This window comes from Natator depressus, chromosome 2, assembly GCF_965152275.1.
Source record: "Natator depressus isolate rNatDep1 chromosome 2, rNatDep2.hap1, whole genome shotgun sequence".
Classification (NCBI taxonomy): Eukaryota; Metazoa; Chordata; order Testudines; family Cheloniidae; genus Natator; species Natator depressus.
Genome location: NC_134235.1, coordinates 236,928,611 through 236,951,878, shown reverse-complemented (window position 1 = coordinate 236,951,878; position 23,268 = coordinate 236,928,611). Strand labels below are relative to the sequence as shown.

The 23,268-nt window shown below is 47.0% G+C and overlaps 1 protein-coding gene and 1 non-coding gene across 12 annotated transcripts in view; both read right to left on the bottom strand.

Annotated features, from left to right (window-relative positions):
- Positions 1 to 23,268, bottom strand: part of CREM (cAMP responsive element modulator) — an 81,015-nt gene that overhangs the window by 2,385 nt on the left and 55,362 nt on the right. For 4 of the 11 annotated variants that reach the window (XM_074946216.1, XM_074946225.1, XM_074946215.1 and 1 more), the window contains 2 exons: positions 22,969 to 23,157; positions 8,224 to 8,380 (listed from right to left, as the gene is read on the bottom strand). In XM_074946216.1, the coding sequence (XP_074802317.1) occupies positions 8,224 to 8,380; positions 22,969 to 23,157 (346 nt within the window). Of the gene's footprint in view, positions 1 to 8,223; positions 8,381 to 9,169; positions 9,226 to 12,012; positions 12,141 to 12,793; positions 12,879 to 22,968; positions 23,158 to 23,268 lie in introns of those variants that run through there. The other 7 variants (XM_074946218.1, XM_074946217.1, XM_074946221.1 and 4 more) reach the window with 6 other exon arrangements.
- On the bottom strand, positions 18,051 to 18,123 carry TRNAF-GAA (transfer RNA phenylalanine (anticodon GAA)). The gene has a single exon. It is a non-coding gene; the product is annotated as a tRNA-Phe (tRNA).

The following is a 23,268-nucleotide window of genomic DNA, read 5'->3' as shown; positions in this document are numbered from 1 at the left end:
CAAGAGAGCAACACAATATCATGAATGCAATAAGAAAGGATGCAGCAATTCAGTAATGTAGAGATTTACATAGGGGTCTATTTCTTCCTGCTAAGTGCATGCATCTAAATTCCACTGAGGTTAGCAGCAGGTATGCACATGCATAGATGAGAAAACAACACCATTATAGAAGTCAGAGTAATGAATGAAGAAAGCAAGATAGTTTAGCTTATTCTGCACACCAAAGTACATCCCAAAAAATTAAAAAACATATCCAAAGTGACCCAGTGCACCAACTGTCACACCTAAAGCGACCAAAATTGAAGTTATCCTATGGCAGTTTTATTTATTTTGAAAAACATCTTCCTCACAGCATGCCATGTAACAGTCTGCAACAATAATTTCAGAGTACAATAAAAGTTTCTTTTACAGTACACACTGGATAGATACTTCATTACACACCCACCAAATTTAAATGTAGTTTATATTTAAAAAAATACAAAGGAGATAATGTAATTTGTGTTACAGAGAAAATAACTGATTTTAATCACAGAAATATTTTTCATCCTGCAGGATTTATATTTTTGATGTACATTTGGGTAGAGGTTTTGAAAATAATGCAGATATTCGAGTTTCAGACAGCAATAATTTTATGCTTCCTTCCAAAAGAAGCAAGCAGACAGCAACTGTAACCCACATGCTTTATACTTATGTTTGCCAACCCTCCAAGATTGTCCTGGAGACTCTAGGAATTCAGATTAATCTTTAACTAAAGATTGTCTTGTGACGAAACCTTCAGGAATACATCCAGCCTAAACTAGCAACCCTATTTATACTGCATCATCTGACCTTGTTTGTTCCAAGAAGGAGAGAGAAGCAGTGGAGGGGAGACATGGATTTTAGTTAGCATACTGTGTCTCTGCATATGCGGGGAAACTTTATTAAAAGGGCCCAGAAACATTCAGAAATAGGGTGTGGCAGTTACTTAGACATACTCACTAGCTTTTTCTGAAGTTGTATAGGAAGTTTTCATTGTGGGCAATCTGCTTGGTCTGACAGGTCACCACTCTCTGAGAGCTGAACCAATGAAAGCATACTGGGGAAGAACAGAACTGAGAGATGTATCTCCTAAAGGGCTGGGTCCCAATACCTGTACCACTCTGGATCCACAGGCTACAGATTTCTTTTTCACTAGCAACTTAGGAGACCTATTCCAAGGGCTGAATGCTTCTAGCCATGGAGATTTCCAGACTGCCTGTCTGCTGACAGGGTTCTGAAGTATTTGAAAGGACTGAGATGCACCCATTCTTCCCAGGCTCTGAAGAGTCCAGGTGACACATATTACGTATTATGACTACACTATAAAAAAAAAAAACAGTTACTCACCTTCTTGGAACTGTTCTTCGAGATGTGTTGTTCACATCCATTCCAATCAGGTGTGCGCGCACTGCGTGCACAGTTGCCGGAATTTTTTCTCCCAGCAGCTCCCGTTGGGTCAGTTGTGGAGCCCCCTGGAGTAGCACCTTCATGGCACTCAATATATGACCCTACCAACCCGGCCCCTCCTCAGTTCCTTCTTGCTGGCTACTCCAACAGAGGGATAGGAGGGTGGGTATAGGAATGGACATGAACAACACTTTTTGAAGAACAAAAGTTACAAGAAGGTGAGTAACTGTTTTTCCTCTTCAAGTGCTTGTTCATATCTATTCCAGTCAGGTGATTCCCAAGCTCTACCCTGGAGGTGGGGTCGGAGTCAAGGAATCGCTGATTGGAGCACCGCTCTGCCGAAAGCTGCATCATCTCTGGCATGCTGTGTGATGGCATAGTAAGAGGTCAACGTATGCACCGAGGACCAAGTAGCTGCCCTGCAGATTTCCTGTATCAGGACCTGGGCCAGAAATGCAGCTGATGAGGCCTGTGCCCTTGTGGAATGAGCCTTAAGAAGCAGGTCTGGGACCTTGGCCAGCTCATAACATGTGCGGATACAGGCCTTGATCCAGGAAGATAATCTTTGAGATGAGATCAAGAGTCCTTTGATGCAGTCCGCCACTGCCACTAACAGCTGGTTCAACCTCCTGAACAGCTTTGTGCACTCAATGTAGAATGCTAACGCCTGCCAAACATCCAATGAGTGCAGCCTTTGCTCTTGGGTACTGTTGTGTGGCTTGGAATAGAAGACAGGTAGAAAAATGTCTTGGCTAGTATGGAATTGTGACACTACTTTAGGGAGAAAGGCCAGTAAGGTCTGAGTTGTACCTTGTCCTTGCGGAAGACCGTGTAGGGTGGGTCAGAGGCAAGGGCCTTGAACTCTGACACCCTCCTGGCTGACATGATGGCGACCAAGAAAGCTACCTTCTATGACAGGTAGAGAAGGGAGAAAGTTGCCAGTGGTTTGAATGGGGGTCCCATTAATCTGGAGAGGACGAGGTTAAGGTCCCAAACTGGAATAGGCTGTCTAACCGAAGGATATAGCCATTCCAGGCCCCTAAGGAAACATCCTACCATAGGGTTAGTGAATATGGAGCGTCCAGACGTGCCCGGATGGAAGGCCGAAATAGCAACAAGGTGTACCTTGATGGATGATGCTGCCAGGCCTTGTTGGTTGAGGTGCAGAAGCTACTCCAGGGTGAGTGGAATAGACAGCTGGAGTGCCGGAATGTGATGTTCGGCACACCAGCAAGTGAACCTTTTCCACTTGGCCAGATAAGTGGCCCTGGTGGATGGTTTTCTGCTGCCGAGCAGGACCTTTCTTACTGGTTCCGAACACAGGAGCTCCATTGGATTTAGCCATGAAGCTTCCAAGCTGTGAGATGGAGGGACTGGAGGTCCGGGTCATGAAAGTGACCGTGGTCCTGCGTGATCAGATCGGGGTAGAGTGGTAACATGATGGGAGTGTCCACTGACAGCTCCAGAAGCATCATATACCAATGCTGGCGGGGCCATGCTGGGGCCAGCAGAATTACTACAGCTCTGTCTCTGCGGATTTTCAGCAGTACTCTGTGCACGAGTGGGAATGGTGGAAAGGCATATTGAGACGGTCTCCCCAGGGGAGCAGGAACACATCCAAGATCGAACCTGGGCTGTGTTTCTGAAAGGAGAAGAACATGGGGCATCACCTGTTGCTCCGGATGGCAAACAGATAGACCTGGGGAAACCCCCACTTTTGGAAGATGGAATATATGTCAGCGGGATCGATGGCCCACTCATGATTGTGAAACGATCTTCTGAGGTGGTCTGCTAGTTCATTCTGCACACCTGGGAGACAGAACTCCTTCAGGTGAATGGAGTGGGCTATACAGAACTCCCATAGCTGAAGGGCCTCCTGACATAGGGGGGAAGAGTGGGCTCCACCTTGCTTGTTGATGTAAAACATGGCCGTGGTGTTGTCCGTCATTAACAACACACAGTGGCTTTGGAGCCAGAATAGAAAGGTTTGGCATGCTAGCCATACTGCTCTGAGCTCTCTGATAATGATATGCAGGGAGAGCTCATCCTGCAACCATAATTCTTGTGTCTGGAGCTCTCCCAGATGCACCCCTGCAACCCAGAGCTGATGCGTCCCTTACTAGGGACAAGGAGGGCTGGGGGCTGTTGAAGGGGACTCCCTTGCAGACTGTGCAAGGGTTGAGCCACCACTGGAGGGACTCGAGTACTTGGTCTGGCACTGTGACCACAGATTCCAGGCTATCGTGCCCCAGGCAATATACAGACGTGAGCCATGCTTGAAGTGGTCTGAGCCTCAGTCTGGCATGCCGAACCACATAAGTGCAGGCTGCTATGTGGCTGAGGAGACTCAGGCATCCACTTGTGGTAGTGGTTGGGTACCATCTGAGGCTTTGGATAATATCTGTCATGGTCTGAAACGGGGTCTCTGGCAGGAGCCCCCTTGCCTGCACCAAGTCCAACACTGCACCGATTAATTCTATTCTTTGAGTTGGTGACAAGGTTGACTTGTTCATGTTGAGCAGGAGACCCAGCCTCTCGAAAATTGCTCTGACTAGTCGGACTTGAGACTCCACCTGCTGGCTGGTGTGCCCCCTGATTAGCCAGTCGTCAAGGTAGGGAGATACCTGCACCTGCCTCATGCGGAGAGAGGCTGCTACAACCAACATACACTTGCTGAACACTTGAGAGGCTGTCGACAGACCAAAGGGGAGGACCATGAACTGATAGTGTTTGTGTCTGGCTACAAACCACAGAAATTGTCTGTACGCGGGCCGAACAGCTATGTGAAAGTACGCGTCTTTCATGTCTAGGGCAGCATACAAGTCTCCCGGATCCAGGGAAGGAATAATAGTGCTCAGGAAGACCATGCATAACTTCCACTTCACCATGAACCTGTTGAGGCCACACAGGTCTAGAATGGGTCTGACACCCCCCTTTGCCTTGGGGATTAGGAAATAGCGGGAGTAGAACCCCTTGCCCCTTAGCTCCTGAGGAACCTCTTCCACTGCTTCTATGCAAGGAGCGATTGCACCTCCTGGATAAGAAGCTGCTCGTGAGAAGGGTCCCTGAAGGGGAAGGGGGGTGGGAGGGAGGGGAGGAGCACAATTGGAGAGAATATCCCACTTCTACCATGTGGAGAACCCAGTGGTCCGATGTTATTTGGGATCATGCACGGTAGAAGTGGGATAGATGATTCCGAAAGCAGAGTTGAGGATCCGATATACAGTCTGGCACGTCGTCCCCGGGTGCACCTTCAAAAGGCCTGCTTGGAGATACGGGCTGGGATGGCTTATGCCTGCTGTTCCTACCTCGCCTTATAGAAAAGTCTTGCCTAGGGCAAAGTTGGTAAGGACGTTGAGGGGGCTGAGGTTTAAAAGTGTTTTCGCTGAGTAGCTGGGGTATGCATCCCCAGCGACTTCATCATTGCCCTCGAATCCTCTAGGTTGTGTAGCCGGGAGTCTGTTTGCTCCGTGAATAATCCTGTCCCATTAAAGGGCAGGTCTTGCAGAGTCTGTTGGACCTCGAGGGGTAGGCCTGAAACCTGAAGCCATGAGGTTTCATGGCTATGCCAGAGGACAAGGTACACGCTGCTGAGTCAGCAGCGTCCAGTCAGGCCTGTAAAGAGGTCTGTGCCACTGTCTTGCCCTCCTCCACAATGGTCCCAAACTCGTCTCTGGACTCCACTGGTATTAGCTCCTTAAATTTGAGCATGGAGTTCCATGAGTTAAAATTATATCTGCTCAGGACTGCCAGTTGATTAGTGATCCTGAGCTGTAGGCCCCCCGTGGTGTAGACCTTTCTACCAAAAAAGTCAAGTTTTTTAGAGTCCTTGGACTTAGGCATGGGTCCCTGCTGCCCCTGCCTTTCACGTTCATTGACCGCAGACATCACCAAGTAGCAGGGCTGTGGGTGGAAGTACAGATACTCGTAATCCTGGGAGGGAACAAAGTACTTGCATTCTACTCCCTTGGCCCCTGGAGGGATGGAGGCTGTGATCTGCCACACAGTTCTGATGTTGTTTTGAATAGTCCTAACGAGTGGCAGTGCTACTCGGGATGGACCTTCTGGGGCCAAAATGCCCACCATTGGGTCCTTCTGTTCCACCAGCTCCTCGGCTTGCAAGCCCATGTTGCAAAAAGAAAAGGAGTACTTGTGGCACCTTAGAGACTAACCAATTTATTTGAGCATGAGCTTTCGTGATCTGAGCTGTAGCTCACGAAAGCTCATGCTCAAATAAATTGGTTAGTCTCTAAGGTGCCACAAGTACTCCTTTTCTTTTTGCGAATACAGACTAACACGGCTGTTACTCTGAAGCCCATGTTGAGCGCCACCCTGCGGAGTAGATCCTGGTGGGCGCGATTATCTATGGGTGGTGGTCCTGAGACAAAAGTTCCCGCTACCGCCTCATCTGGGGAAGAGGGGGATGCAGGTGGGGGAACCAGGTCATCTAGGGCCTGCTGGTCCATGGGGACCTGCTGATTGACCTGCTGTTCTGGGTCGATGATCCCCTGTTTCACCATAGGGGCAGGGGTCTGTGTTGGTGAAGATGCTGTAACCGGAATCCCTTCAGCACCTCTGGGCACGGGAGCCTGGGCTCAGATGCCACCGACTGGGAGCCCTTGGACAAGGTACCCTGGGGACTGGTGATATGCCCAGGGCGTCCAAAAAGGCCACTGTGCCGGTCCTTGCAATTGGGGCGGCCATGGTATTGTACCCACATCAAGCCGTCGATATGTTGAGCGGTGCTGGCTCCGGTGTGAGTAGCTAGACCCCATGTCTGATACTGAGGATGGGGACCGGTATCTAGAGGGCCATGGCAGTGCCATTCGGAGCTGGCCAGGTGAGTGGTGCCACATGGAAGGGGAGCCGTGCTGAGACCTCGATCTGTATCGAGCAGATCGGTGATGCAATGATGACTGGTGCTGGAAGTGGGACCTCTGACGATCCAGGGACCAGCACCGGGACTCTGAGTGGCATCCCCTTCCAGTGCTAGGGATTGCTGACCTGGTGATGTGGCCAAACACATCATTGTTGGTTTGCCGCAGGATGGTAGCACCATCGGTGGTGCCGGGGGCTTGCTACAGAGAGTTGGAAACTGCGCGGCCTCGAAGGTGTCCTGAGTGGACGGCAGCTCCACCTCCTCCACCATGTGGATTGGGGAGTCCAACGGTCCCCGGCTCAACAGTACTCCTTGCATGTCTGAAGTTCCCAAAGCCGACTCCAAGGGTCTCAGGGCCGGGTGTTCCTCTCTGGGACACGTCCCATTGGCAGAGACCACAGGGGAGGGTCTCACAGGAGATCCGCCTCTACCCTGCTTGGCGTGCTTCTTCTGCAGTGCTGGAGAGTTGGACCAGTGCTGGGCAGTTCCCACAGTCTTAGGCACGGGGGATCAGCGTGGTGCCACAAGTCTCTGTTTGCTCGGAGATCTTCTGCAGCGCCAATTCTGTTGCCGATGCTGGTGTGCTCTGCACTGAGGAGCTCGATGTTGGCTCCTGCCGTGCCAAGGTGGGCTGCAATTTAAGAGCCGCCTCCATGAGGAGTGTTTCAACCTGAAATCCCACTCTTTTTTGGTCCTGGGTTGAAAACCCTTGCAAATCCTGCACCTATCAGCTTGGTGAGCCTCCCCCAGACACTTTAAAGAAGCATCATGGAGGTCGCCTGTTGGCATGGGCTTATTGCAGGACTTGCAGGGCTTGAACCCCAGGGATCAAGGCATGCCCCGAGGTCCCCAAGGGGAAAGGTTGGGATGGAGGGGAAACCTCCCCATTCCTAACAGAACTACTAGCAACTAATAAAACTAGAATAACTATAAACTACTAAGGTAAACTACACTATAAAGCTAGGGGAAGCGAGTAGAACTTGTAAGCAAGCCACTCGCAGTTCCGACAACCATCACAGGCGGTAAGAAGGAACTGAGGAGGGGCTGGGTTGGCAGGTTCATATATTGAGTGCCATGAAGGTGCCATTCCAGAGGGCTCCACAGCTGACCCGACGGGGAAAAATTTCCGGCAACTGTGCACGTGGCGCATGCACACCTGATTGGAATGGACAAGCACTCAAAGAAAAAGCTAGGAAATCATCTCTGAAAGAAGATCAGAGGCAAATGTGTTTATACATGTATACTAAAGAATAGAACTGTAAATGTAATGTTGAAATCTTATATTTAGATATATTTAACAGCAACAAAGGGGTGGACAATTGCTGGGGCTTTTTGGCTCCTGAAGAAGTGTAGGTAACATAACTATGTGATAAGTACACTAGCTGGATACCTCTACAAAATATGACTGGCAATGAAAAAGTTAACACTGATATTTAAATTGTCATAATTATATTTCAGTGTTAAAAGTCCATGGGGATGAGTCGGACAGCTCATGCCTTTGATTTGAGAATTATTGTTTCAGGCTCTCTGTAGACTCAGGAAGACAACACTGCATTGCTTTCTGATCAGTTAAGATTGAAACTGATTTTCACAGTCATGAAGGCTAGAAATATTTTTTTCAATGAAAGCTTAGATTTAGTAACACAGTTTTGCAGGAAAGGTGTTCCTCATGACTCAGTGGAAGAAAAGCAACTTATGGTTTAGTTAATTATTGGCCATTATACATCAGTTCTATGTAGGTACACACTTGGTGGTTTAACAGCTAAGAATGTTCTGCTCTCCCTCCATCAAATCATGGGCCACAATACCTTAAGAATAAGAATTTATTATAATACTTTCCTTTGAAGAAGATTAATCGTAGCTGACATTTGCACTTTGCCGCCGTAACTAATAATTATATTACAGCTACACACTCTTACCTATTTTTCATAAGTCTCAGTTCCCTTTTGCGTGTTGCCTCTTCTGCTAGCTGCTGAGGGCTATGCAAAGTTCCTGGTGAAGCTGCCATTACCACTCCCTGAGGCAAGGCTGTGGTGGGAGTTCGTATCTGGTAAGTTGGCATATCTCCAGTGGCAGCTGTATTAAAGAAGAACGTTTTTTACTTTATATAAACTTAAGCTGTCAAAATCTAACTGAAATAGCAAATGTCTGACACGTTAATCAGGATCTCTATTATATCAAACATTTCATAGGCTTGTGATGTGATGACACAAAAGCTAACAAATACAACTAAGACATTCTTCTATCTACTTTGTAACACATTAGTTACACAACACATTTTAAAAGTAGTTTTATGTTTTTAACTTGGAACCAGTCCCTTTCTGAGCTCTCTCTGTGTTTTCTTAGTTTCTCTAATTTTTCATTCATTTCCAAGATGTTCTTTTGCTACTTTTATGACAGAGGCAACCTTTAAAATGTCATTAAAGCTGGGTAAGCCTTAATGTATGTGGCATGTCTAACATTTAAAATTAATATACATTTAAATGTTGAGTGTCTCACACTTAAAAATAAGAGCAAGTTCTTGCCTATTAATTTTGATATGTTTTCTATATCATTGCAGACCAAAGAGCATAACTTTCCCTCATCACAGCAGATGAATACAGAAGATCAAATTTCAGGTGCTATCACATCTCATTAAATTTTGTACTGCGTTTCTTTAAAAAAAGTAATTCCAATACACAAATAATGGAACAGTCAGTGAAATTCAGAAATGGGTTAAACACAAAACAAAAGGTAAAACTCCCTCCCAACACTCCACTCTTTTGGGGGAGAGAGAGAGAGAGAGAGAGAGAGACAGGTTGGGAAGATAGAGAAGTCAGTTATATGGAGGAAAATATAGAAAAAACTAAATTAATAAATAATTACCCTTCTTACAGGCTTCTTCCACATCTTTTCACACCAGTGGATCTTCTAAAGCAGTACTCAGAAATTGTGAAATGGGAGAAAAATAGATTTAAAATAATAGACTCCTAGGAAGACCACACCAAAATTCACTGGACATAGGTCACATTCAAGCAAGAGAGGATGGCCTTGTATGTAAGGCACTGGACAGATTGGCATTCAAGAGATATAGGCTCAGTATTGGTCTCCCTGTGTGACCAATGACAAGTCACTTAGCTCCTGATTTGGCGAGGTACTTAAGCACATGGATTTTGTTTCAGTTCACCATTTCTAAAATGGAGTAATACTTCTGTGGTCCTACACTATATTTATCATGTTTATTTAGATAGTAAACTCTTTAGGGCAGGGATTGTCTTTCACTGGATGCATCTTCATTAGGAAAAAGGTGTCATCTTAGTTAACTAGCATGAGTCAAAATCCTAATGAAGACAAGAACGTTTGTAATTTTTACTTGAATTTGCAGATAATCCTAGGCTTCCCCATAGTCTTTAAGATCACCTGTTAATGCCTGTGTAAACTATAAACTGCCTTTTATTTCACCAGGATTTTAACTCATATCAGCTAACGCAAGACAAAAACACCCTTTTTTCCTCAAAACACACTGCCCCTATGTATATATACACAAGGCTCGAGCACAATTGAGCCCTTATCTCAGTTGGGGCCTCTAGAGGATGCTAGTGTAATTCAAATAAATAATGATAATAAGGCCTTGACCAGGTCAGCATAATGTCTTTCCCTACCTAACAAATAGATGCCAGTGAGTTCTAAAAGCATGATGTTAGAGGAAAACAATTGTTTTGAACCAGCAAAGCTAGCAATCGGATCATTACACCAAAACTCAGACAAAGCCTCAACATTTTTTAGTTCACATCACTGTATAACAGAATAATGTGATTGTGCAGTAGAGTAAATGTCTTCAAAGTACTTTACTGAGTGAAATTACATTTGAGCTGTGATTATTTCTATCTGCAAACCATTTTATATAATGTCTCAAAAAATTAGAATTGACCAGAAAGGAAATTGCCATTTTCCTTAAAGACAAGCTGCAAAAAGTGACATAAAGAGATGTACATGTAAAGTATATCCACCTGTTTTTCTATTCTTTATTATTATTTGTTTCACATCAAGAGCCTTTGGTGCTATACACTGCACAATAATAAATATAGTTCCTGTCCCCAAAGATATCATAATCTAAAAGGGAGACCCAGGGGATGGGACACACTGGGAAATTCAGAGGATGGGGTGGCTTTATTTGGTTTGGAGTGGGGTGGTGGTTGTGTTTTAATTATAAATAAAAAACATGCTTCTTGTGAGACTCACAAAAAAATGGATTTTTAAGAGGAACTTGAGCGAAGACAGGATTACACTTGGAAAGCTGGTATGAGCAGCATTACCTACTACTCCTGAGATGATACAGAAAATGCACAGAGCCACAAAGGGAGAAATGAAATTGTGTATTGAGACTGGAATCATTGTCAGAGTGAAATGGTTAAGAGGGGACACAAGGCAAGGTTTAAAATTTAGGTAGGGATGGATTATGAAAAGCTTTAATGGGAAGACAGATGTTTTAGAAATGCTGATGTTTGGTACCATTCAAACCTATGTGAAATGTGCTCAGATTCCATAGTGACGGATGCGTTACAGATACCTGCAATAACTAATAAAATAATAATGATGATCCATTAAACACTGGAAGAGTGGAAGTGGAAAGCCTCAAAATAAAGAAGGTCATTCAGTTTATTATTTACTTTAAACTAATCTGTTTTCGTCTTTCTGGTCCCCCTGAGGTAGAGATTCACCAGCTCCTGCTCTATATGATACTCCACCATGTATTCTATTGGTGACTTCCATGGCAGGTATGATCACCGAGAAAGTCAAAGCATCATATTGAATATGAGTCAGTGAGACTATTTCAACAACCCAAAGGACAAAAGAAATAATATAATCTGATCAATGCAGATGGACCCCTGCGAACATGTGAAACCCCATTGTCTTTAATGGTACTCTATGCAAGTGTAAGAGTTTTGTCTACCGTACAAATCAGACTGCAGGATTTTATTAGAGAGGGAAGAATTACAGCCACAGTGTTCTGTTTCTTCCTGAACAAAATCCCAGAAAAATGTGATTCACAATAAAAGTATGTGCTCAATTCACTTATCTTAAGGAAATACAGTAATATTCATTATGACTTTATAAAGAAACGGAATGTAGACTGTTATTGTAAATTCTTTTCATAAGACAGACCAAACTCAAATCAAGCACTAAGGTCTCTGGTACGTATTGGTAACAGCCAAAGATTGGGAACCAGGATAGTCCTAATGGCTGACCCATGCTCTCACTGCATTTCCCCAGGCAAGTCACTTTCTCCTTAAGATTAGGCAAAATTAGTTAAGCAAACTGGGTAAAAAGCAGTCATTGAAAGCACTGGGCTGTATCTGAGTTCAGGCACATAATTTACAAAATGACTGAATTACTAAAAAATTACTGTTTTATCTTACCTTGTAAATCAACCTTATCTGGAGAATTTAATAAGACCAACATACTAATAAAAATCCCTTTAAAAACAGGCTGTTGAAAAAATATTCTCTTGCTGAGCACTAGAGAGGAGGCAGAGTCAAGTTCTTATAAAGAACTATCCAGGAAAAAGAATGACAGGCTATATATCCCTCCCCCCTTGTGAGGCATAGCAGTAACTACCTAATTAGAAGCATTTTTAACTTTTCCTCCATAAGCTTTCTAGTTAGCTCCTGAATAGTTGTTTGTGTGAGCACAGGAACCTAAAGTGCGGACCTAGAGAAGATACTTACACTTTTGGAGTAATAAAACAAAGTATATGAAATAGCTTTACTCAGCTAAGCGCAGAACGTAGATACAGGCTGCAAACTAGATAACATTACAACTCCGCAGCGGTTGATGAAGCAGAAAGGAACTGACTAAATCACAGCATGACTCGGAGCTGACGTCAATGTGTATCTTGTTTGAAGTTTAACTTTTCCAGTTCCCTACTGCAACACGATTCCAGGAAATCTAATGACGTCAGTCCTTTGAACTCAATTAGCTGAGGAACAGACCATTTTAAACAGAGGAGGAAAAAAACAAGCAGGCATTACAACACTCACCACTACAGCTCTTTCAGATGCATTTGTGCTCCCTATTTTCTTTAGTAATGAATAGTAAAGGCTTATTTATATAACTGGAACAGTGCACATCTTTCACTTACAGCTGCACTTTCGTTTTGACAGGCTAAAATAATCTGACGCGATAGTTTATTTATTGCCCAACCAAAAAGCAACAGACCAGCTGCACCTATCATTTATAAAGAAAAGAGACTGCTGCAATGCAACAACAAAGATACACTAAAGAGTGCTGTTAAAAATGGTTAATTTACACTAAAATGCTGCAATAGCTAATGGGGAATAAAAATAATTGGCACCAATTTGTGCAACTTTACACTGTAAAATTAAAGAGCTACTTCAACAAGTTCTAAAAACAAGTTCCACATACTGCTAACTATGAAACCTTTTCTGGATTTCCAAATAAAGTATAGAACCTGCTACTTTAAAGACCCTGACAAGAGATTCCTCCTACCTGTTTCATCTCCTGTTACGGCCATGATCAGCTTTTGCATATGGGATTCTCTTGTTGCTCTATCACAGCCCAACATGAAATGTTTCAAACTAGCAAGCATGTGCAGGATTACAAGCAGGAACACTGACATCACAATGACCTCACTGGCCTACCTCTGTCATTAACATGCTTTGTCCTGGAACAGCTCACTAAAACTGCAGCCCCAAAAAACCTGTTTTTGATGATAAAGCATCCTTTCATATTTCTGTAGCCTAGCTTTGGTTTATTCCAATTTACATATTTTCCTAATTTACAAACGACACTCATCACAGATCTACTTGCAAATCAGTCTCAAAGACACTGACAGCAAAGTCTGATGGAAATTATTTCATAATCTTAGTATTGCCAGTTCCAAAAATCATGAGTCAGAATCCCTAAAAATAGTGAAATTAGACCAAAAATCAAGAGATTTTTAAAAGAAGTGTAAATCATATTTTTTGGACTGCCTTCTAATTTTTCAACTCTTTCTGCTCACCCCCAACGTGTGTGACAATTATAGAATTGCCAACTTCTACAAATTTATTGTGAGTATTTGTTCCCCTGGCTGGAGATTTTCCTAGAAGACCCAACTGAGACCAGGGCCCCATTGTGCTAGGTACTGTACAAAAACATGGTAAGAGACAGTCTCTGCCCTAAAGAGCTTACAATGTAGTGCAAAACATAGTGATGAGTTTGTGACATGGGAACTCAAACTGGGACTCACTAATCTCTTATCATATGGGACTACCAAACATCCATTTGATGGGAACAATCCTTGCTGAATGAGGAAGGACTAGCAATGCCCTGAGCCTCCAATACTCCATGAGTACAAATGTTATACCTTTGAGAATGAGGCTGCTTTCTGGGCCTTGTACTTGTAGAACATAGTGTAGGGCGGCTCTGAGGTAAATGCCCTAATCTCAGAGACCCTGAAGGCAGATGTTATTGCTAAGACCTTCCATGAGAGGAGAAGGAGGGAACAGGATGCCAAAGGTTTGAAGAGGGAGCCAGTGAGCCTAGACAGCATGAGATTTAAGTCCCATGGAGGGACTGGGTCCCAGATGTGAGGGGTAGAGTTGCTTCAGAACTTTTAGAAATTGGACTGTCAAGTCATGAGCTGAGACCGACCTACCCTGGAACGGGGGATGGAAGGGGGGAAATAACGGCCAACTGGACCTTAGTAGATGAAAGAGACAGACTTTGGAGCTTGAGATGCAGGAAGTAGTCCAGGATTGACTGCAGTGAGGTTTGTTCAGGCTGAATACCTTGGTCCAATGCCCAGCATGTGAACTGCTTCCGTTTGGCCAGGTAGGTCACCCTGGTGGAGAGTTTTCTGCTGCCCAACAGGACTTGTTGGACATGGGCCGATCATTCCTGCTCCTCCATAGGCAGCAGCCAACCTATCAGGTGCAGCGTTGCCAGGTTGGGGAGCAGAAGACTGCCATGGCTCTGTGACATCAGGTCCGGCTGAAGCAACAACTGTAGCAGGGCATCCACCAAGAGGTCCAGCAGCGGGCTGAACTAGTGCTGGTGCGGCCAAGCCAGCACTATGAGGATCACCTTTGCCCTGTCCTGTTTGATTTTCATGAGGACTCTGTGGATTAATGGCACTAGAGGGAAGGCATACATGAGTGCCCACGACCACGGGAGCAGAAAGGCGTCTGACAGAGAGACTCTGTCGATCCCCCAAATCAAGCAGAAAACGTGGCACTTCCTGTTCTGCATGGATGCAAACAAATCTACCCGGGGAGTCCCCCACATTTGGGAGATGACGCTGACCACCTCTGGGTGGAGTGACCATTCTTGGCGAGACGAGAAGATCCTACTGAGGTGAACTGCCAATGTGTCCTGGCCCCAGGGAGATGCATGGCTACGAGATGAATGGCATGATGAAAACAAAAGTTCCACAGCTGAAGACCTTCCTGGCAAAGGACTGACAAGTGGGCTCTGTCTTGTTTGTTAATATAGAACATTTCAGCGGTGTTGTCTGTCAGGATCTAAACCACCCTACCCCCCAGATGCGACAGGAAAGATTGGCAGGGCAAGTGAACTGCTCTGAGCTCTCTGATATTAATGTGGAAGTGGCAATTGTGACTCGACCAATACCCTTGTGTGCTGAGATCATCCAGGTGGGCTCCCCATCCCAGATCTGAGGAATCGGAGATCAGGGTTACTGACAGGGATGGGGCCACAAAGAGGACTCCCTCCAGCACCGATATGGGATTTAACCACCATGTGAGTGATGACAGTATGTGGTCCAGTACCCTGACTACACAGTCTATGTTGTGTCTGTTGGGGACGTAGACTGACACCAACCACACCTGTAGGGGCCTGAGCTGGAGCCACGTGTGCCAGTCCATATAAGTACAGGATGCCATGTGGCCCAACAACCTCAGGTACGTATGAGCGGTGGTGAGAGGGTGGGCCCGCAAATACGAGATCAGGTCTATCATGGCTCCTCTTGCAAAGGAAGGCTCTGGCCCAAGTGAAGTTGAGGACTGCCCCCATGAACTCTCTCCGTTGCACTGGTATCAGAGTTGATTTTTCTTTGTTTATCAACAGACCCAGATCGCAACACATGGAACGTACCAGATTGAGGTTCCTCTGCACCTGACCCCGAGATCAACCCTTGATGAGTTGCAGGGTCTTAGCCAAATCCGGCACCAGGTGCAGTGTATTCGGTACCAATAGGACCATCAGGTCTTTAGCCACCTGGGCAGCCTCGGGTGTTGCAGGCCCCAGAAGGAGCCGGGGTCCCCTACCGCTCCCAGGAGTCGGAGGCAGATCCCTAGTTGGGCTAGGGGGTCTGACCACAGCGGCACCCTGTTGCAGCTCCATGACGGGCGCATGGCCTGAACTGGGACCTATGCCCAGAGACCCCTTCCCTTCCTTGTATGGCGCTGGGGAGCTTCTTTTCTTTTGCCGCTTTTTGGACACTGGCGAGGGGGAATGGTGCCAGAAGGAACCTGGTGCTGACGGAGTGCTCCGCACCAATGCCGAGGTGCTGGGCACAGAGTCTGATTGGGAAGGCTCCAACACCAGGCAAAGTGCAGCCTCCATGAGGAAGGCTTTCAGGCGGATGACCCACTCTATCTGGATTCTGTGACAAAAGTTCTTACAAATCCTGCACTTCTCCTTTACATGGGACTCTCCCAAGCACTTCAAACAGCTGCTGTGGGGGTCACTAACAGGCATAGGCCTGTTGCATGATGAACACAGTTTAAAGCCCAGGGAATGGAGCATGCCCCGCTCTGGGGCAAAGTCCCTGCCAGGACTCTAACTACTAAACTAACACCTAACATTTAATAGCTAACTAACTAACTATATACAAAGAAGACAGTCAATGGGCTGTTAGAAAAAACGCTAACACTCTTGCGAGGCAAGACAAAGCACTTCGGTAAGAAGGAACTGAGAGGGCACAGGACCGGTGGCGCCTAACATACGGACGCATGAGTGCGGCACTCCAGGGGGTGCCACAGCCAGCCCTATGGATACTGCGAAGGCAAAAATCTCTGACGACTGTGCATGTGGGCACGCACACACCTAGAATGGAATCAACATGAGCAAGCACTCAAAGAAGATTTCTTAATTTCAGTGTATTTACTCCAATTACCCAGAAACTTCCAATCAAACTCACACTGCAGCAGCTTCACTCTTGTTGTGCTACTATGAAACACTCTCTCACAAGGCCTGGACAAAAGTGTACATATGAGCCAGCAATGTCATCACACTCTTCCCTCATTACTATATTGCCTCTAAAGTACATAAACATTTATTTTCAAATGAGAGTAGCTGCCTTTAGTGAGCAAACCAATCCATTCTTCTCCTAACACTAACTTTCTCAGTTCCTTTTATTAGTAATTCTCCCACTGATTTAACTTCACCATAATGTGCTGCCTTGGTGGGTCCTGTGCTTTTGGTGGATTTGCTTGCCTCAGAGATTCACGGCAGCCCTCAGTTTGGCCACTTTTGCTAGTGGCTCAAACCTGCGTTCACTCAGCTAACCTCATCACTGGCCAGCATGGGAAAAAGGAAGGAGAACAATCCCCACAGTCTCTGCTGATCCACCGTGTGGGTCGGGGAACAGCCCAGAGACCCTCCCCTCTGGTGGAACCCACAGTCCATGTCAACTCTTCCTGTGTCTGATCAGGAGTTGGGAGGTTTGGGGGGACCCGGGCCCGCCCTCTACTCCGGGTTCCAGCCCAGAGCCCTGTGGACTGCAGCTGTCTAGAGTGCCTCCTGGAACAGCTGCGTGACAGCTACAACTCCCGAGGCTACTTCCCCATGGCCTCCTCCCAACACCTTCTTTATCCCCACCACAGGATCTTCCTCCTGGTATCTGATAATGCTTGTACTCCTCAGTCCTCCAGCAGTACACTTCTCACTCTCAGCTCCTCATGCCTCTTGCTCCCAGCTCCTTGCATGCACGCCACAAACTGAAGTGAGGTCCCTTTTTAAACTCAGGTGCCCTGATTAGCCAGCCTGCCTTAATTGATTCTAGCAGCTTCTTAATTCGCTCCAGGTGTCCTAATTAGCTTGCCTGCCTGAATTTGTTCCAGCAAGTTCCTTCTTGTTCTGGAACTGCCCCTGTTACCTTACCCAGGGAAAATGGACCTGCGTAATCTGGGACTAATATATCTTCCTTCTAACACTCTCCTGTAGCCATCTGGCCTGACCCTGTCACATATCCCCCCGCTCTGCTCAACACCACAGGGTTGGGCAACTTAGGACATCAGGCAGTGTACGTGTGACAAGCCATCTGCATTGCCATGGTGGCTTCCAGCCCGGTGTTGTATGGTGAATTGAAAAGGTTGTAGGGACAGGAACCATCTGGTCATCCTTGCGCTCTTCTCTTATTTCTCTGCATCCACTGGAGGGATGCATGGTCGGTCACAAGGGTAAACTGTCATCCCAGAAGGTAATAACATAGTGTTTCCATCACCCATTTCACACCTAGGCACTCTCAACCACGGCATACTTCTGCTCTCTTGGGAGGAGTGTCCTGCTGAGGCAGAGAACTGGGTGTTTTTCGTCTCCGACCATCTCATAGAATCATAGAATATCAGGGTTGGACTTCAGGAGATCATCTAGTCCAACCCCTGGCTCAAAGCAGGACCAATCCCCAATTTTTTTTGCCCCAGATCCCCAAATGGCCCCCTCAAGGATTCAACTCACCACCCTCGGTTTAGCAGGCCAATGCTCAAACCACTGAGCTATCCCACCCTCTGGAAAAATCATCTGCTGAAACCTGGGATTGAACCAGGGACCTTTAGATCTTCAGTCTAACACTCTCCCAACTGAGCTATTTCTGTGATAGGACAGCTCCCAATCCTACTTCAAATGCATCTGTTTGTAAAATGAATTCTTTGTTGAAGTGCAGGGCTATAAGCATGGGGTTACTGCAGAGGGCTGTCCGTAGATCCGTGAATGTGTTCTCCGCAGCATCAGTCCACTTCACTATCTCCGGACCCCGGGCTTTAATCAGGTCTGTCAAGGGACTCGCTCTGGTAGCGAAATGGGGAATAAATTGCCGATAGTACCCCACCACACCCAGGAATGCCCGGACTTGCTTTTTCCGATTCTGCCGGGGCCAATTTTGGATAGCCTCTAGTTTGTTTAGTTGGGGCTTGAATATGCCCCGTCCTACAAAGTAGCCAAGGTATTTAGCCTCAGCTAGCCCTATAGCACACTTGGCTGGGTTGGCTGTGAGGCCAGCCCATCTTAGTGTGTCCAGAACCGCTTCCACCTTTTCCAAGTGGGTCTCCCACTCAGGGGTATGGATAATTACGTCATCCAGGTACGCAGCTGCAAAACTGGTATGGGACTGCAGGAGCTTGACCACAAGACGCTGGAAGGTGGCATGTGCCCCATGCAGTCCAAAAGGAAGAACAGTATATTGAAACAGACCCTTTGCTGTACAGAATGCCGTCTTTTCTTTTGCCTCTTTGACAAGGAGAATCTGCCAGTATCCCTTTGTTAAATCAAGGGTGGTCAAAAATCAGGCATTGCCCAGGTGGTCAACTAACTCATCAATATGGGGTATGAGGTATGCATCAAATTTGGATAGCTCGTTCAGCTGGCGAAAGTCATTACAAAACCTAGTGGTGCCATCGGGTTTGGGAACCAACACAATCAGTCTCAACCATTGACTGTGGGATTCTTCAATGACTCCCAGCTCCAACATCCTTTTTACCTCTGTCTTGATCTCCTCCCTTTTTGCGGTTGGGACCCGGTAGGGCCTTAAAGTTACCTTTGCCCCAGGGTCTGTGATAATGTGGTGATATGCTTCGGTGGTCCCATCTGGTTTGGTTGAAAACATGTCCTGGTATTGGTTGATTATCTCAGTTACCTCCTTCTTCTGGTTTGGTGTCAGATCAGTGGATATCCTGAGCTGCTCCTGCAGGTTATTTCCCTGGATTGGGGTCTCTTGAGCCATTACATATGCCTCTCGCTGGTGCCAAGGCTTTAAGAGGTTAATGTGATAAATCTGTTCTTGTTTCCGGCGTCGTGGTTGCCACACCTTGTAGGTTACTTCCCCCACGGGTTCAACCACCTCATAGGGCCCCTTCCATTGGGCCAAAAGCTTGCTTTCTGCTGTAGGTATCAACACCAACACCCAATCCCCTCGTTGGAACTGTTGGACTTTTGCCTGGCGATTGTAATAGGTTCGCTGGGCCTCCTGCGCCTTTTCCAAATGTTACCGTAAAATAGGGGTGACCCGGGCTATCCGGTCTCGCATCTGCAATAAATGTTCTATTATATTTCTCCCCTCATTGAGTTCCTCGTCCCAGATCTCTTTGGTGATATCTAGTATACCACGGGGGTGGCGCCCATATAACAACTTGAAGGGGAAAAACCCAATTGAGACCTGAGGTACCTTCCAGATGGCGAACACAAGGTAAGGTGGTAAGGTGTCCTAATCCTTCCCGTCCCAACTTACCAGCTTCCTTATCATAGCCTTGAGGGCTCGATTAAACCTTTCTACCAGCCCATCAGTCTGCGGATGATAGACTGAAGTTCTCAGGGTATGTATATGGAGCAGGGTACAAAAGTCCTTCATTAGCTTTGACATAAATGGGGTTCCTTGGTCTGTTAATATTTCCTTTGGTAGCCCCATTCGGGCAAAGATCCCCACCAGCTCTTTGGCTATCGTTTTAGAGGCCGTATTCTGCAGGGGGACAGCTTCTGGGTAGCGAGTAGCATAGTCCAAAACAACAAGTATATATTGGTGGCCCCAAGCCATCTTCTCCAGGGGTCCCACTAGGTCTATGGATATTCGCTTGAAGGGGACCTCTATGATGGGAAGGGGTACTAAAGGTGCCCTCAAGTGGGGACAGGGACTGTGCTGCTGACACTATGGGCAGGACGCACAGTACCTCCGCACTTCTTCATGTACTCCGGGCCAGAAGAACCGTTGTAGGACCCGTGCCAGGGTCTTCTCTACCCTCAAATGCCCCCCAAAAAGATGACATGGGGCAAGACTTAATACAACGGTCTGGTGTTTTTGCGGTACTAGGATCTGCTGTACCTTCTGCCCCTGTCCTGGTGCAATCTGGGATAAGAGATCCTTCTTCATTATGAAGTAGGGTCCTGGTCCCTGGGTTTTCCCTTCCACGGGAACCCCATTTATTTCAGTCACCTCTTTCCTAACGTTGTCGTGCCTTGGGTCTGCAGCTTGGTCCCGTCCAAAATTTCTTCTCCTGGGGCTAATCTGCCTGAGATCTAGGGGGCCAGTCTCTGTTGCCTCTACTGTTTCAGAGGCGTTAGGGTGGGGATCAGACTCCAGTGTTTCTCCCTCCTGGGCGCCTCCCTGTTCAGCTGCTGGGTCAGTATTCGGTTTCCAAGACCTTAGCTGCCCTTCTTTCCCTTTTCGTATTTCTACCCTGTCTGGGAGTGCAGGACAAATCTGGGGATATTTCAGAGAAAATTGGGGCTTGACAGTCTACTGTGGATGCCTCACTAATTTCAGGGTTCCCCTCTTTCTCCAATCTGCCTACAGGGAGTAAGTCTCCAAACCCTGGGAAGTCCCTCCCTATGAGCACCGGGTATGGGAGTTTAGGTACTACACCTGCTGCTACCTCAGTAGTGTTCCCTTGGATCTCGATTTTTACTGGGATGGTGGGGTAGTAACTGACTGTCCCATGGACACATGTTATCCCCATATGTTTAGCCTGCAGCAGCTGACTACGCTTTATGAGCTTCCCGGAGATAAGTGTGATAGCACTCCCCGAATCAACCAGTGCTGTAGTCTCTACCCCATTTAGTTTCACTGGTCTGGTGTACATATGTGGGGTTAGTGAGACCCCCACAAGGTGGATTAGGGAGCATGGGTCTGCCTCGTTCCCCATGTTACACTGCATACGCTCCTCGGCATTGGGACACTGTGCAGCTATGTGTCCCCACTACCCGCAGGCGTAACATCTGTATGGAGCCCTAGGCGTTCCCTGGTCTCTTGGTTTGGGCAGTTTAACATCACGATCCTCTTCCCCCTCAGTGCTTCAACTCTTTGTGATCTCTGGTGGGCCTTCAGCCCCTCTCTTTTTCCACCTGGGCCCTCCTGGCAGCCCAGTCGCTCGAGCTCTGGGGCTTGGTACTGCTAATTTAACCCGGGGTGCCTCTTCCTTAACTGGTCAGGTCAGCTCCCTCGCCGTCCTTCGCCTCTCTACCAGTGCGACAACCTCGTTGTAGGTGGAGGGCTCGTTCTGGCTTACCCAGGCGCAAAGGTCTGGCGGTAGTCCTTTCACGTACTGGTCGATGACCAGAACCTCTAGTATCTCCTCCAGACTCCAGGACTCAGTTTGTAACCACTTTCGTGCGAGATGGATGAGGTCATATAATTGGGACCACGGGGTTTTGTTTTCCTGGTACCTCCACTCATGATATTGCTGGGCCCGCACTGCAGTCGTTACCCCAGATCTGGCCAGGATCTCTGCTTTCAGCTGGGGGCAGTCTGCCGCAGCCTCTTCAGGCAAATCATAGTAGGCCTTTTGGGCCTCCCCACACAGGAATGGAGCGAGGATGCCAGACCACTGTTCTCGGGGCCAAACCTCCCGCAGGGCTGTCCTCTCAAAGGCCAGGAGGTACGCCTCTACATCATCCTCCCGCATCATTTTCTGCAGCCACACTGCCTCCTGTTGGTGGCTGCCTGGACATGGGTAGTCTCCTGCTGGGCAGCCATGGCTTGTATCAGTGCCCGCACTACGTCCTCCATTGTGGTGAGAAAAAAAATAAACCCTCTCCCTGCCCCCCCCCTTTTTTTAATAACACCCTCCTTCTTCCGCTGCGCTGTGAACACCAAATCCCACCGCTAACACCAGTTGTGACAAAGTTCCTCCTCTGCCTTGGTGGATCCTGCGCATATTGGCGGATTTGCTTGCCTCAGAGATTCACGGCAGCCCTCAGTTTGGCCACTTTTGCTAGTGGCTCAAACCTGCCGTTCACTCAGCTAACCTCATCTCTGGCCAGCATGAGAAAAAGGAAGGAGAACAATCCCCACAGTCTCTGCTGATCCACCATGTGGGCCAGTGAACAGCTCAGAGACCTTCCCCTCTGGTGGAACCCACAGTCCAAGTCAACTCCTCCTGTGTCTGATCAGGAGTTGGGAGGTTTGGGGGAACCCGGGCCCGCCCTCTGCTCCGGGTTCCAGCCCAGGGCCCTGTGGACTGCAGCTGTCTAGAGTGCCTCCTGGAACAGCTGCGTGACAGCTACAACTCCCTGGGCTACTTCCCCATGGCCTCCTCCTAATGCTTGTACTCCTCAGTTCTTCAGCAATACACTTCTCACTCTCAGCTCCTCGTGCCTCTTGCTCCCAGCTCCTTGCATGCACGCCACAAACTGAAGTGAGGTCCTTTTTAAACTCAGGTGCCCTGATTAGCCAGCCTGCCCTAATTGATTCTAGCAGCTTCTTAATTCGCTCCAGGTGTCCTAATTAGCCTGCCTGCCTGAATTTGTTCCAGCAAGTTCCTTCTTGTTCTGGAATTGCCCCTGTTACCTTACCCAGGGAAAATGGACCTGCTTAATCTGGGACTAATATATCTTCCTTCTAACACTCTCCTGTAGCCATCTGGCCTGACCCTGTCACAGTGCGCACCAACAAAAATCACTTTGTGAAAAAATCATTTGTATAAATCTAAAATTTAGTAGATCACAAAATATACCTTGGACAACAACTTGGCTTCCAGGTACAAAAAACTGCTGTGTGCCATCAGGTGTTTGTGCTGCATATTGCACAATGGTAGCACCTGGCTGAGAAGCTCCTGAATTTGTCATCGTTAACGTCTGCAGTCCCTGGACGCCATCAGAAGCTGGATTAGAAATCTGGATTGCTCCACCTTGAGCTATGGCAACTAAATACAAAAAGAAAAAAACAGATTAGGCAATAAAAACAAATATATACAAAATATTATACTATATCACTTTTGGAAGAAAGGTTTTTTTCCATCAGAGAGGGACTTCCA